Below are 16,973 nucleotides of genomic sequence, written 5' to 3' on the forward strand. Positions count from 1 at the left end.
TAAGACTATAGAATTTATGGTTTCAAAAAGGCATTCTTATATGTTAAAAAATTGTGTCAAATATCGAATAAATTATGAAAAGTGAAGTGCAAGAGAGAGCCACCTCTGCTAACTTAGTGCATATGATGGAACACTTAAACAAATATTATTTTGGATGAGTTTCTGGTCGCGTACATATTAGGAATATATTGGGTACATATCTAAATTCTTAAAAAACGGCTTTTATAGAACAGTGTGAGTGTACTAGAGAAGAACGGCACACAATATTAGTCTATACTTTAAACAGACCGTCTTGATCGAACTGTACGTACTTGCTGAATTACAAAACAGCATTTGGGTTTAAGTCGTATTAAACACGCTGGTGTAAAAACATGCCTTTTCTTTACACTTTCTAATTCTTTCAAAATACTTAGTGGCTTTGTATTACAAAATTTACTAAAAGTTTAACTCCGTTTAGTATTGCTAGCGACCAATATAATTATGTAATGCTTGGGATGAGTCAAATGAACTCAATCGAACCTATATTCTAAACACAGTGTAGTCAGTACAAATATAATCATCATTTGAATGTCATCGGCTTCCTATGTTTCAATATACATATTACGATTTCTTTGTCATGTTGGATTGCAAACTTTAACAGCTATAAAATATGAAGACATACCACGATAAAGTACTATGCATTTTGAATAGTTTTTCATATATAAACTCACATTATTATTTTACATACATATTTAAAAAAATCCAGCAGTGCTTCTAAAACATTTCTATAGTAGGAAAGTTTAATCGGTTAATGCTTTACTAGGTAAGAGTGAGATATTGGGTGTAAAACTGCAATTTATATTTTAATAATCGCAATGAACAGAATCATATTGATTGACTCCTAGTCAAGCGTTGATCACTTGACTCTTAGTCAAGTGTGGATTAATTTTCTGGTTATAATCTGCCACATAGTTAGGTGAGAAGAGCTGGCTGTTAAAGACCACTCTTTAGATCTGATAAATCTATAGCGATATCTACTAAGGTAGTTATTGATTGTCTTTAAATTCATCACAGAATTGTAAAATATATGTTATTATAATATCAGGAATTCCAAAGAACCTTAGACGAGATTTTGGGTGAAACTGACAAAAATAAAGAAAATGATTCAGATGATTCATTTTCATTTTTCATTTTCATTCAAATGATCCTTCATCATTACTGGTAGGTCTAACAAATCTGCCATATATATATGGAAAATAATAAATTCTTGAAAATCAATATTTTATATAAAACTTATTAAAAAAAAAATTTATTATTAATTTGTGTAAAAAAAATCTAATTCTTTTTAATTTTTTTCTCCTTTTTTGTTTTTTTCTTTTCTGCATCCTTATCTGCTCTTTCATCTCTATTGTTTTTTTTATTTTTAGAATCTTTAAGAGCCTTAAAATTTTTACCAAAATTCCTCAAGATTACGTAACTGTTTATCAACAGTACAATTATGATGGTCAAAAATAGCAGAAGAATATCCCAGGAATGCGCAATGAAAAAGTTTCTCTCAACTTCCTTGCCTGTCACTAAGAGATCAAAGCTATGGGGCTCTGCTATAGTCTGTTCAATCCACCACAGTGCAGTTTCCAAGGGTGGTTGTGGCCTCGATTTAAAGGCTTGTTGTAAAGTTCTGATGTTTGTTAAGGTATTTTCTTTAATATCAAGCAGTTCCCTTAACGAATTTTCCAAAGTATCTACAGTGAATGTGAAATCTAAGACAATACCGCAATTTCGCTGCTTTATTCGCTGTGCATACTGTAAGAATAAATATAAATAATATTATTTAAATAAATAAACATGCTTTTGTAATAGTATTTACTTACATTATACTGAGCTTCGTTGAATGCTAGTGTTAGTAAAGGTTTTCCACTGTATATGGCCTCTTGTGCATTTAGTACATCGGCTTGAGTGAAGAATACTTTCACGTTGTTGAGAGCTAAGTATTAAAATATTAGAAAGCTACCTTATTTGATATTTATTTTAATACCCAATATATCACTGTTTGAGATTGTGTCACTAATTTGAAGATTCTTTGGAATCTTATTCAACCGTTTAATGTCGGCTTTCTCCACTTTCCATATAAATAATCTGTCTGGAAGTTTTTGTATAACATCCAAGATGATTTGTATACGTGTTTCTGTTAATTTGTTCAGTGCATACTTGTCACCTAAATCAATAAGAACTCCACCTTTTTTATGATTCTTTACAAGATTGAGTAGCTCCTCTTTAATAGTTTCCGGTTTAGGTTGTATATGCAAACCACCGACTTCAATCACATTTGGTGGTAACAATTGTGCATAATCTAGAGTGGGGTGTGAGTTGACCAGTATAATTTTTATCTGTTTTCTCAATTCTTCTATATGATCACTTGACTGTGCTGGTACATTTGCATTGCGGCTGTACATGCCTTTTAAAACAGGTTGCACCAGACAAAGCTTAAAACTTTGAATTAAAACTCCATTAAAGGACTACTTCTATTGGATTATTATATATTAAAGTAAAACTTACAATTGTTCAAAACCATAAAGAGCGCTATTATAAAGGCGTTGAAAGAAATTCATGTTTTCGCCTAATTCACTTGTGAAATGTGGTCTCGTTGAGGGCTGCAGAGCACCAGCTCCAGAGCGTGCCATATGAAGTAATTTGGGTGTTATTCCATATGCACTAATTCCTACGATTGGCACATCTTTGAAGTAATGCGTAAGCCATAAACATCCCGGCCCATAAGTTACATCATATATAATCAAATCAAAATTTCTTGCTTCAAGCTTACTTAGTTCATATGCTTTGCGGAAACCTTTAGATGCGTATATAGCTTTACATGTATGCAATTCTCGTTCATACCATTTCAAAGTATTTCTGAAGGGTCTAAATATCGCCATTGTATCTGAATGATCATTTTCAAAACTCTTTTGCACCGCATCATAAACATCATCCAAAAGCAAGTAATTTATTCCTCTATGTAACTCGCCTCCAACGACTGGCGTAATCACTGTTAATTCATGGTCTCTGTCTGCGAGCCCCTTGAATAGTACATCTGCCCTGTGTTGGCCAAAGATCATAAAATGAGTCATCGGAAATTTGATATTTAAATATATAGTTTACTAAACTCTATTAATTATACGTACCAGTTTTGTTGATTTTTGGAAGCCGCATTCATTAAACATAAAATATTTGCCGCATAAGTTGTAGTAAAGGCGCACAATACTAGAGTAACCAGTAAGACATGTATTTTTGCCCCAACCATGTTTTCCAAAATTTTTATTTTACCTGTAGCCAGCCAAGCGAAAACTAAACTGAATTATCTTTGTACTAACACATTTCTGCCTCATCGGGGAAGGTGCACTGCGATAATTTTTTTTCATATCAGAAAGCCGGTACTGATAACATTTCATTGTATTTGTGAACTAAAGAGGAAACCCAAAAAGAGTGACAGTTGCTGTTTATGTTTTGGTGTGGTAAGTACGTATTATTTTTTGTTATCTTGAATTTTAAATAATCACCAAGCATTTTAAGTTTTTATCTTTCCAGTTGAGATAAATGTTTCACAAAAGCACTGAGTAAAATTTTAAAGTTGAAAAACTCATTTCATATATATCACCTCAATATAATCATTATTCATTACCATTATTATTTCTTATGGTACATGACGTTATATTGATCATATAGTTTATGAACGTTTGATGTGATAGGGCTTAGATCTAACCCCTCATATAGATTTTAAGTAGTATACCTCTTATATAAGGTTTTGGCCTTCTTTGTTTTTTCTCTTCTTTCTGAATGTTTACTTATAGTTCTCTGGTTTAGCAGTACATTATTTGCGACTTAATACAATAACCGAACATTTAAAATTTAATTTCTAGTCACTTTTTAGGTAGTCAACATTTCTTATAAACAATTCGATATCGAGTTTCTGTTTACCACACCAAGGATCAGAAGTTTATCATCTCAAAATAAAAATCAGAAATTATTATTTTTACCGATAACGTATTTTTCTTTTGATTCACTTCTCAAAATTTGCATTCTAAAGTATCTTAATTGGAACAGCTTTATCTAATTATAAAATATAACCCAAAAAATCCTTTAGAATTACCCTTAACTGTAAAATATATATCTTATTCTTTTGGTACCTATGTTATTTGATATCCTTTAGTTAATTTGAACTGTAAACTTTGAATTTAATGTAGTGTAGTCTCAAAATGTACTTTCTGCTTTCAATCTGATATTATACTACCATATATCATACTGTATACTGCTTTGAATGCATGTAATCGCGTAGAAATTTTAAAACCTCTTATCTTTTAGGGCACTATAGATGGGCCACCCTAGCTGGAACCAAAGTTTTAATATAATCAAGTAATTAAAAAGAAAAAACACAGTTTCAATTAATTGAGTTACATTTTATTATATTTATTATTGTTTATATTATACACGTTTAAAAGTTTCTATTTTAATATATCCGTAATAGACAGACATATATAAATATCTTCTTGGTTATGGAAGTGAATAGATTTGATTAGTCAAGTTTTTCAAAAGGACGAATATCTTCATTGGCAGTTGTGTTTACAAATAAGAAGAAGAAAAATATTTTGATAGTATGAAGTAATAATAATTTAAGAACTTGAAGAATATCTTCAACGCAGAATCTTAATGTATCCAATAAATGTACTAAAAGTATTTAATGGTAATAATATTGTTTTAATAATAACAAAAAATCTTAATTAACTTTTGAATATATTTCCATTTAAAAGAAGTTAGAAAGAAATTGAAAGAATTAGATATCGTTCTCTTAAAATAAAAAAGGTAGTCAGACAGAAAAAGTGTAAAAATATTTTATGGATAATTAAGAAATACAAACAGGGATTAGGACTTGACAATGAAACAAAATAGTTTGGAACTTTTCGGTAATATTGTAAATACATTGACAAACTAAATTTTATATAATATATATTATATATCCTAATTTGGGAAATTGAATAATCAATTGATTCTAGTAGTGCTTCTAGTACAATTTTAATTACTGTAATATTTAATTACTGTATTTTAATAAATAATTTACAATATTTACAAATGCCTTAGGTACATAAAAAATTAATTTAATTCTCACAGTTAAAAATACATTTAAATAGTTAATTACAGTGATAAATAATAAATTACATAAAATACCGATACATAATTATAATAAATTAAGCTATTTGTGTTATGTTAATTAATGAATAAATGTTTTTAAATACTTTATTTATGTTAATAAATTTTTGTTAATATGGCAAGATTAATACATGAAAATGAAAGCTACAACTCGCATTGTCGCTTGCTCTTTTTTATTCGTTCTCTTTCTCTTTTTTTCGCTTTTCTTTTGAGAAATATAAAGTTTTTCCAGTGGTTTGAAATGATTGATAACTCTTCTTCTGTCTCCATTCTGTTACCACTTTCTCATCACATACAAATAAATTACATATAAATAAACTAAGCTAAATAAAATTTTTTATGAATAAGAAAATTATTCAGGACAGAAGTGTATGAAATGAAAATAAACCAAAAGTCCGCAATAATATAAGCTAGTGTGTTAACGAGAATTAGACGTCATAGATAGAGATTCCATAGATTAATGAGATGCTTTCGGTTACCAAGCTTCCCAAGATTAATCGCAACTTCCTTTCTATTTTTACTCCATCCTTGGTGCGTGTGCAGTGAGTTGAAGTGAGTAGTGTTAGATTCATTAAAGTGGTCAATGATGATCTCAAAGACTCATCACAGTTGTGCCATTTCGCGTTTGTGGTCTTGGAATGAGATTAACTAATTAAAAATGGGCTTGCGGCAGTGTGTGAATGACTATGAAGTAAGTGTGCGTTTGTGCAGTTAAAGCTTCAAATCGTTTCGTATTTTATTCGTAATTTATTGTACCAAGTGGAGGATCATACGGTGTGCCCCCTAAACCCACATATTGATTATTATTACGATGTACAAATCCGCGTTCCGGTGAGGCGTTATAGTACACCACACGTCGAATACCGAATGGATCGACGTATCCAAAGCTACCCGCTTGTTTTCTTCCACTATCAAATCGTTCTTCTTCGTGATACTGATGTGGCAAGATATATCGAAAACCATTTTGAGTCGTGCTGACACCGTCATATTCTAAAGTTTGTGGCGCTGCATAGCTCATACTTTGTGGACGTAACCGGCGACGCTGATGAGCTGGATCAATTGGTGGTAATAATCCGCCATCCAAGTTATTCGCATCGATGGGTATGGCATATGAGCTAAACGGACGTGCTGTTGATGTTGGATAATTATTGTAGTTAATATATTTTGGACTAGAATTAGGTGAATATTGATAACCATCATTCGTTGGTTTGGCAGTGGTGGAGATACGCATAAATGGCCTGGGTGTTGAGTAACTGTACGCATTATTTCCATAATCAGAATCATGTGCTGCTATAGGTGCAGGCGTTGTTGAAGCAATTGCTATTGGTCTAATGCGTTGATGTTGAGTATTGATTGGAAGTGGTGGTTCTATAAGCACCGAAGGCAGTGCTGGTATGGGTAAGGCAGCAGCGGTTGGGCGTTCAGTCGTCGTACTTACACTACCTAAATGCGGATATTCAACTGAGTTGAGACTATTAAGAGTGTCTTCTATGGGTTGAGAATTTGGATGTATGTGTACTGTTGGTTGTTTTTCTGTCTCATATTTCACTGAAGGCGAGAGTTCATGTGGATAGTGATCGAAACCTAAGTAATTGGTAGGTTCGAGTTTTGCAGCTTCTGCTGGTGAAAGGTAATTAAGTTTTCCAGGAACAGCTGTTGATGCGGGAGTACTATAGCTATTAGCATCATTTGTTGTAGTCTGATAGAAATATTTTTTTTCCGCTTTTACTTCACCTGGAGGCAACACATTGTTACTTATTGTATTAATTCCGTTATTACCATTAACCAATATTCCGGACTGGGCAGGCAATTTTTTTGTTGCTTTAATGGCATCCTTTAAATAAAATAAAAATAAATAAAAAATAAATTATATAAACCGAATTATCTATTAACAAACCTCAATTTGCCTGCCATGACCCACAAATATTGTTTTTGATTTTAAAATTCGATAGCCTTTACTATCAGCTATATAATCTTTTTGCCTAAGAAAACCGGCTGCATCGATCCAAGCTTCTGTGCCTAATATTTGCGCATAAATAAATTATTGAAATACGTTTTTAATATTAAATAATGTTCGGAAAATATTACCTATGACAGTGCCATCTTGTAGTCGTTTTTCTTTACGAAACTGTCCATTATCTGTTTGAAAACGAAAATATCGTTCAGGACCCTCATCCGTTTGAATGTGATACTGTCCTTGGCCCGGCTCCCCGTAAGAGCATTTGACGGAATTTAACAAGGGTGTCTAAAATGGAGAAACATTTGTAAAATCTTCTTTCTTATATGAATAGTAGATGTAAGCACTATATATACAAGGGTGTCTAAAATGGAGAAAGATTTTTAAAATCTTATTTCTTATATGAGTAGTAGATGTAAGCACTATATATATAAGTTGCTTCTTATATAAAAGATGCTGTATTAATAATTAATAATATAAATGCAAATTAATTTTAGAATGCCCTCAGGTGAGGAGTGATAGCTGCCAGTTTTTGCTGTATTCATAAATTAGCAACAAATTAATAATTTTCTATTAAGTATATTGTATAAGAAATTTCATAAAAATAATTTATTACACATATTTTAGTAAGTATATTGTCCAAAACGACGCTGAAATAATGACTCAATGTTTATATATATATTAAGAACGAAAGCTTTTATCGGCTAATCACTGTAAAAATATATTTTTGCATTACTAAGAGTATTTTATAAACTTACTTAAGGGCTGTGTTTTAATTTAGGTAATGAAAGTCATAAGCTGCACATATTTTAATAATATTTATATTCTCTTCTCCATTATGTCTCTTAAGGTTTATTTACTTAGAAGTTTCTAACCAAAAATGTATAACTAATTCCATGGCAACAGCTATTAAATATTTAACTTAAATAAATAATTTTTTTTTGGTCTCTTAGTAACATATACAATACATTGAGTCCGTGCAGATATTGTATAGTTACAAAACTAAATTAATTTAAAACAATGGAGCATAGAACAAAGACCACATCACATAGCGCTCGCCGTTCTGCTCGATTCTCAAGTCGCCAAAAAACGGTTGATAAAAAAGTAAGGACTCAGCCAAAACATGAAGAGTTTCAAATACGAAAAAGTCTATATGATCATATAACGGAGGATATGAAAAAGTTCAACCGAAGTGTGTATCATCAAAGAATCATTATTTTTGGTAGTAATAGACTAGATTATCCAAATCATAAGGCTAACAATGAAGATGACGCAGTTAAAAACTTTAAAACTGAATTTTCCGAACAATTGGATCAAATATTGAAAAAATGCAGAAAGAGGGCATTTCTTAAAGACAAAACTTCAGGAATACTTTTATGTGCCGATGATTTCACAATTATGGCACTGGAAGGACCAGAAGAATTCTTTGAGATATTCTTAAAGCAATTAGCAGTTATAGCAAACGAATGGTGGGCAACTAATCGAGTTTTTCTTTTACAAGATGCCATTGGAGAAGTAAGATTACAATACGAATATATTTTTCTTGTAATTGAATTTTTAACTTTTTATAGAACCTTTTAAAATACTATGCTTCGTTTCGTATAGTAACTAAGGACACCGCCGATATATATTCTTCAGATGAAGAAAATAATAGGATAGCTACGGCTGCTCAGCATTTTAAAACAAGACATAAGCTAATAAAATTATTTAAAAAAATTAACAATTCTATTGTGATGACAGAAAGCGATAGGATTCCCTATAACAGGAAGTTTGAGAATACATTTTCAACTACTTATCAGATTTTATGCGACGATGATGAGAATGTCGTAAATAACATTATAAAAGCCGAGGAATTCGTTCAACTATTACCAGAGAAGAGTGTATTAGATAGAGTTTTGAACTCAACTCAGTATTATCGTACCTTGGAGGATTACGTAAACTTGCTTGAATCTGCATTTACTGAAACAGATGAAGACGATTTGGTTTGGCCAGTACAGAGAAATTATTTGCCAGAAGGCATTTTTGAGAAATCCAAATATGATGTTAATGTCATATTCAGCGAATACAAGGACAATTTATGTGAAGAAATGGAAGGGGAACAAAAAATGGAAGAATTAGAAGAGGTGGAGAAATCTGAAGAGATTAAAAAAAAAGAAAAACATCTTAAAGAAAAGAGCGCTGAGAAAATAAGTACTCGTAAAAACAAACGTGGAACTTAAATTAGTGGAGAGAAGTCAAAACTGAATATTGAGTAAGGAAATTTTATGACATATTAAAATATATGGATATGTGTATAGTAAGCTACAAATTGTATTTTCTTTTAAATACAAATAAAACACAACCGATTCGTTTGATTCGTCTTTATTGAATGTATATCGTGAAAACAATAACTCATGTCTAAACCTTAGGATCTAAGCATCACTTCCAGCTTCGCATTTTAACATTACCATAAAAAGCAATGTTTCACAAAAGATACATTAACGCTGGGCTTGCAATTTGCGGGAGTCATTTCCGGTCTACTGAACTTATGTTTACAATAAATAGAATCATTGGTTCCAATTGAGATTATGCTTACATTAAATTAAAAGTCTGGAGGTGTGTGCACTACATTATATATTTAAGGTATATTAGTTGGGGGTATGACTATGTCACCGCCTTGTATATTGAAGTATATAAATTAAGTCTGTTATAATTGTATGAAATAAATATTGAGATAATTTAAATTTAACGATAAAAATACGGACTAATTAGTAAAACTAAGATATAACAAAATTTTGGTTTTAGGTTTTAGAAAAGAGTAAAAATAAATATAACTGAGGGTTTTCACTTTGATATATCCCTCAATAGAAACAGACTATATATATAAACAATGTTATAAAAATATATCTTTCACAATAAAACTTCAACAAATCTACCGAGTGAGCAGAGTTATTATTATACCACCGATAATAACGGCCTAGAAGTAACTCCTAAAGAAAACTTCACAAAATTATCAAGCAAAATTACGTTCTGTAAGTGGAGTACATACACTTTGGCATACTGATTCACCCTAAAACTAACCTCACGTAAGCATAAAATAATATAAGTTCAAAACCAATAATAGGTGAGATGCATATTACAAGTTCAGAGTTAGGTTAGTGGTGACAGCCCTGTACTAACTTTTCCACAGCGTTTTTGTGAGATGGCGTAGGTGTTATTTCAGTGAATATAATCTATATAAAAAATATATACATTATATAGAACAAATACAATAATCGTTCTATAAAATATTTAAGGATTTAACAAATGCTGCAGTAACAGAAAAGGATATAAAAAATAATTATATATAATCCATATAAAAATACATTATTCGTTATGCGTAGAATATAATAGAATAGAATAGAAATAAACAGGGTACCAGCTCCCACCGGAGAAGAGCACTACGGCTATAGTTGATATTTTGTGTTACTAAAGACCCTAACCGAACAGAAGAAATTTTGCCTTCCGAATGTAGAGTAGTTCTTGACGAACTCCTGACCCAGATGAGCAAGGCTGGGCAGTCACAGAGAATGTGAATAGTCAATGACAGAATTTAGTCGTGCATTATATTGGATATTTCTTGTATGGAATTATGTTGGAAGTCTAGTACCTATACCTAATGTAAAATTAACAAACAGCAAATAATTAAAGTGCAATACCTACTAATAATTTAAAAATAATTTTTAACAAAATCTGTGGACTTATCATGGTGGAAATTAAATAAATCAAGAGCATATTTAACTTTTCGTTGTTATTAAAAATTTTTTAAAAAACGAGTAGTTAAAATTTTTAAGCTGCGTGGTATATTAAATATTATTATTTTAATATAAACTAAACATTTTATGCAATCTTGTTTAATTTGGCGCGAAAAATGTACTCGTTTCTAGCAGTTGCAGCGACTTCCGCCGGGGCTTGAAATATTAAGTAATTATTTTTTTTTTGCTCAGTTTGAATGCACAAGAGTACAACTCGTTATGCAATTGCCACTGAAAATGAAAATCTGCAATTCAAAAAACAAAAAATATCACAACAAAAATTAAAAAAAATTAAAAACAAGAAGCGATGTTTTCATTGGACCAAATGCACTCGTTAATCTTCGAATGACGCAGATGCTTTTCTCAATGGCCATATATGCACATTTTCTCATCAGAAACGAGTTGGACTCCGACGAGCGCTTCATGATTATTCACGTGCGCAAAGTGTTCACCTTGACTTGGTAATTTTATGAGTTGACGTTGTTTTTTCTAAATTTGTTTGATTTTATATGAAGTTCATTGGACATCGCAAATATTGGACCTGTTATATATTCCAATATATAATTAATTCAAAACGATTATTGCGAACTAGTCTAATTCAATAAACAGACGAGTGTCCGGATTTTCCACCGAGTGAGCAACTTCAACCGCTTCAGTGATCTCATTGGTCTCATTATTAATCGGAAAAAGATAAAAGTTTGATAAAAAATTATTACAAATTTATGAGATATGTATAGTAAGGATAACAGAGAAACTAGTTTATTTTTATTGTCGTTTGTTAACATAAATATGTGATGCATTTGAAATTTTATTTATTCATTAATTTTTTTCTTCCAATAATTTTGTAGCCTCAATAGCGACTTTGTAAGAGGATATTGATTGAAATAGTAATGTCATTGTGAGATTTTGTAAAGATTGACAAATGCATTGCAATTCGTAAGGTTAATGAACGTATAAAATTATTTGTACCCTCAAGTGTTTCCTAGAAATTTTTCTATTTCTGTAACAAGTTTTGTCATTTCCTATTCATGCCTCGTATCTATGCAGACTGAAAGTGAGGTCTAAAGAAAGGAAGTGCATATCAAAATTGATATATTGCGAGGCATTAAAACTTATACATATTTTCTTGTTAATAGTTTCTTCACAATTTTGCAATCATTAACAGAAAGTATTATCGTTAACAGTTTTATTTGCTGAAGCTCTTAGTTTGGTTATTTTACACTTTTGTAAAAAATTTGTTGAAAAGGCTTAAGAATAATATAATCTATGAGAAACGATAGTATACCAACCAAATTTTGTAAGAAATGAATGATACATCTTTAAGATATATACAATAATGAAGACAAGGACGAAGTAAAAAACGTCGATACATTAAGAATTAGTCAACATAACTAGACCCAGTAACTATAGTAACTAAAGACCCATTACCTTGTTAAAAACATTATACTGAATGTTATAAAGTTTGAATTATAATAAACTAAAATTTTATATATATTCGTGCTAGTTTTTAATTCATCTACTTATATTCATCTACTTGTATCCATTTGCCGTCCAACATAGGACTGTACTACTCATCACTCTGTCAGATGTGGAAAACTTTACTTGATTCAAAAAAATTCGTTCATAAAGTCGTAGCTGTGCTTCAATTTGTGTTGTCTGAACGCTCAGGTCTTACGAGTTTATTGCTTTAGAATATATGTATGTAGATTAGTTTAAAATTGTTGGTGATCTAACCACTCTTCTTTACTGTAGAAAGGATTATTGAAAAAACAATAGATCTAATAGATTAAAACCATATTTCATTTCAAGTCTTTATACGGTAGTATCCGTATAACGCCAGGATATATGTACGACGTTCTGTACGACGACTTAGGAATAGTAAGTTGAAGAATGCAAAATCAATACCATTAAATAGAGAGATAAAAATTACAGCAGAAAAAGATACAGATGGGATTCTATATTAGGATGGATATTTTTGAATAATTAACAATTTTACAATGTATGGTCATCCCAGAAAATCTTTTTGGTTTATAATTGATCGAACTCATTCAAAAATGCAATTCATGGACAATTTCTGATATATGAGTAAGTCAATTATATTCATAACAAAATATTTAAAAATAAAGTAAATATTTTACACAAAAGCAGCTTTTTTTTTAATTTAGACTCAAGTAAAAGAAAGTATTCTTATAAATACTTTGCATAACAAGTAAAATATATTCTTAAACGATCTGAAATTAACTGATGAACTCATAGTTTTTGTGGTTTTTTATAGGAACTTTCAATTCTTGAATTATTTATTGGAAAATGATTTATTTGTATCTGGTAATTTATTTTAAACATATAAGCATGAACTTTAAAATTCTTTGTAACCACGAAAACCTTCAAGAACACTTATACCTTGAAGGTGTTGTACTAGAGATTCAGAAGTGTAAAATTAATGTTTTACACAGCAATAAAACTTTTAAGAAGTACTTATAAAATTATATAAATTAATCTTTAAAATATTTAAAATGTGTTCGAAGTTAAAAATAAAAATGAAATATAAATCATAAATTCTATAAAAATGTTCAATATTGTCATCACTTTATTATGTATTTACCCCATATAGGAATAGGAATAAACGGGGTACCAGCTCCTGCCGGAGCGGAGCGTTGCGACCATAATTGGTCTTTTGTGCTGCAACCCATATAGTCCAATATAGTTTGAAAGTGTGCAGATGATATATGAATTGATTTCGAATAAGTGGTTACTAGTGGTAACTCTTGAAACTTAGAACGAATGATATTGACACTCAATATCTTGTTTCTTAGATTCTTAAATATAATTTTTGGAATGAAACGGTTTCCTTGCTGACATTAAGCGCAAGGTTAGCGTAGCATAAAATGCTATTAAGTGTCAGTTCCTGTAATTGGTCAAAGTCCTCAAAAAATGGGACTCCTAGAGATTTGAGTCGCCGACGTGTATGAGCTGGGCAAAAATATAGTAGATGAGAGGCACTCTCATTGTCTTTCCCGCAGCTGTTACAGCATTGATTACAAGGAAGACCTACCATCTACCATGGTTCCGTAGTTTACAGTGATCTGTAAGTTTACCTACCAAAAGATCGATATCTCTATGGGGTATCTCCATTTATATATACCATCAATTAATAGCAAATTTAATCACAATTGGTAACTATTTGTTGACTTTTAATTATATTTCGTTTGCCATCAGTAGTACTTTTTATTATATAGTTAATTTATAGTGATTACTTTTATCATTTATTTATTATTTATTTTCTTTTGTTTTTGCAAGTATGGAATTATGTTGATTGAAAATATAGTAAATTTAAATCAGATTATAGATTGGAAATAATATCATGCAGTCTAGTACCTACCGCACATTGTTGTGAAGATTATGAAAAGATAAGTCAATCGATTCAATGTAAATCGTTGTGGATCATGACAAACATTTTAACAAAGTTCTCCATTACGCTATAAAAAGAATTATGACAGACAAACAAGATTTGTTTATGGGACGAATGAAGGTTTAATCTGCCTTTAATAGTCAAGCAGACTTGGAACTTCCTTAAACACGCACGCAGCCCGGTCACAATCGAGCACTTTGAAATGTTGATAGTGTTATTGAGGTGCTGAGAATGCTAATTAAAGATGAAAACCAATAAATTGACTGGAAAATAAGCAAATTAACATGCAAACTGTGCGCTTCAATGCATTTTCCATGCGTACTTGAAACGCATTTTTCAATTTAATTAAAAATCAAAAATAAAAAAACAATAATGAAGCACGACACACCAAACCTGGTCACACCAAATGTATTTTGAGTTAATAAAATTATTATTTCATAATTAATTGCATAATTGAAATTGTAAAAAGCCAAATTTAAATACAAAAGAATATTTTTATTGCTCAGTCAAGGCCAAGAGCCGAAATGAACACGTCAGGTTTCTGAACCACGTCAGGTTTCTGAACCGATTACGTTGGCGCTTGCGCATATGCTTGCGGAAGCCTTTCGACACTTTCGTTTTTATTTCAAAAAACCAAAATTAAGACCAGAAAAAAATGTGTTTGTTTTTATTAAATATAAAATATAAAATATATAAAAAATAAAATAGCTCATTAATGTGATTGCATTATTAAATTATGTAAGGTAGCGGCGTAACATGGAAGTCGGACCGAGAACACGATTAATTAGCCTCAAAGAATATTTTTCTGCTGTGTGGTTGCGTTTGTGGTGCTACGCACCGCTTCACCTGTCTTAGCTCGATCTGCTCCAAAGATCGTTAGAAGAGTTTATGATGCATGCTGGTACGTATGTGGGACGGCGTTGGACGTGCTCAGAGTTTAGTGCACCAAGGCGTGAAATTTGCGTAATCTTGAATGCATTATCTGACAGATTTGCACGTATGCGAAATACTTGTAAAAACAAAAACTTTTTTATTTATAATTTTCCTAACAAATTTGACAATTATTTTAATTAATATTTTGGGCTTTAATAAGGTAACAACTGAAGGTTGAGAAAATTGTAGTAACATTTTAATTGTCACTTTGTTAAGTCAGTAATCATTATGAGAAATCTAGTAATTGTCATTAGCATTTAATTATTAAATTATGAATGATAAAAGGTTGCTGTGAGAGTGACATGAATGTATGGTTTTTGACCCCTTTTTAAGAAAGAGTATTGTATATTGCTTTCTATACATATAGAAACTTCAAATATTGTATGAAATTTTTGTTTATTCATGCACATAATTATTATCCCACTAAACTAGTTATATCTTCATTGTGTTGATATTGTGGAAGAAATACAATAGAAATTTTTTTTAACACAATGAAAGTAGCTAGTAAAACTAGTAAAAATATCTGACCAATCATCAGCATACATTGTGGATCTAAAAGAGAAGCTTCTAGAGTGCATAATAATGAAAAGTCTCCAGCAGTTTCTGGAAAGTCTTTCTAACCACTGGTCTTTCTAATAAACAGGCCAGGTCAATGGTAATAAATATGGTGAAGGACATTGTAATGTATTACTCATTCGATAGTCAGATCGAGAGTGAGATTATTGATTAATTCATTTATACATATTCTTTTATTTTACATACATAGCAAGATAGTAGGTCTCTTCCACGATCTGATCGTAGTAAAACTCAAGTAAACAACAAGTAAAGTACAAACTGAGAACGTGACATAAATAAAGTGTCAAATTACGCTCTTTACACAGATTTTCATGGAACAGCTTTGTGTAAAGTCTGGTGAGAGCACCCGTGCCGCGCAAATAAACAACATAAAAATTTAAATTCAAATCAAAACAGCTGATTCACACATCAATACAAATTTTACTTTAAATAAAATATATGAGTAAAGTCCGTGCAGCATTTTCCATTTTCGACAGGGATGTTACACTCTCTCAGATGCTCTCATTTACTCGAAAATTTGCTGGTGGAAGGCACTTGTGTATACACAGTATTACTCAAAGTTACTACGAGTAGTTCGTGAAACAGACCTAATGTTAAATAATTCAATACAAGATGTTGACCTTATATTACAATACCTAATAGACATGATGCAATGAAATGCACAGTATTAGATGATCGGATTGATGAAACAACTGATCAATGTGAAATACGTCTTGAATCTCAACCTTTAAAAGCCGTATATTAATGGCAAGTAAAATTCCCGGTCAATAAAATATACTTAATGGAGCTTATAAAGCGATCCAAATTGTCCATCTGATTCGGAACAGATTACCGTCCATATCCTACGTAGCACTTTTTACTGCGACCAGGATACAATATATGGACAATATATATATATTCCTGGACAATATGTGTAATTTATTATTTTCAGTAAATTTTGATACTATAAATAAAAAAAATAGAGAGTAATCAGTGTGGGATTATTAACCCTGGAACCAAATCTGAAACCATTTAAGTCTACACGAACGAAATCATCTGGGCAGTTTATCTGAGAGCACACTGGAACAAACACCATCAGATGTTTATATAGTAGTCATTTGGGCAGATTAAATGCGATCTGGTGAGCATAAAGATGCTACAATATTCCAAT

At 31.0% G+C, this 16,973-nt stretch overlaps 2 protein-coding genes across 2 annotated transcripts; both read right to left on the reverse strand.

The window, feature by feature from the left end:
- Positions 1 to 1,350: 1,350 nt before the first annotated feature.
- LOC119677633 (UDP-glucosyltransferase 2) lies at positions 1,351 to 3,426 on the reverse strand (the record flags this gene model as incomplete). Its single annotated transcript, XM_038089073.1, has 5 exons — positions 3,156 to 3,426; positions 2,536 to 3,069; positions 2,015 to 2,469; positions 1,851 to 1,963; positions 1,351 to 1,782 (listed from the first exon to the last, which is right to left on the reverse strand). Coding segments are annotated over exons 1-5 (1,653 nt in total), but the record flags the coding sequence as incomplete, so codon positions are not given.
- A 1,802-nt stretch (positions 3,427 to 5,228) lies between these two features.
- Positions 5,229 to 7,752, reverse strand: LOC119677639. Its single transcript, XM_038089085.1, has 5 exons — positions 7,749 to 7,752; positions 7,489 to 7,496; positions 7,264 to 7,420; positions 7,073 to 7,194; positions 5,229 to 7,009 (listed from the first exon to the last, which is right to left on the reverse strand). The coding sequence occupies exons 1-5, from the start codon at positions 7,750 to 7,752 to the stop codon at positions 5,912 to 5,914; spliced, it is 1,389 nt and encodes a 462-aa protein (XP_037945013.1). The 3' UTR covers positions 5,229 to 5,911.
- Positions 7,753 to 16,973: the final 9,221 nt, after the last annotated feature.

Source organism: Teleopsis dalmanni, chromosome 1, assembly GCF_002237135.1.
Source record: "Teleopsis dalmanni isolate 2A chromosome 1, ASM223713v2, whole genome shotgun sequence".
In the NCBI taxonomy this organism is placed as follows: Eukaryota; Metazoa; Arthropoda; class Insecta; order Diptera; family Diopsidae; genus Teleopsis; species Teleopsis dalmanni.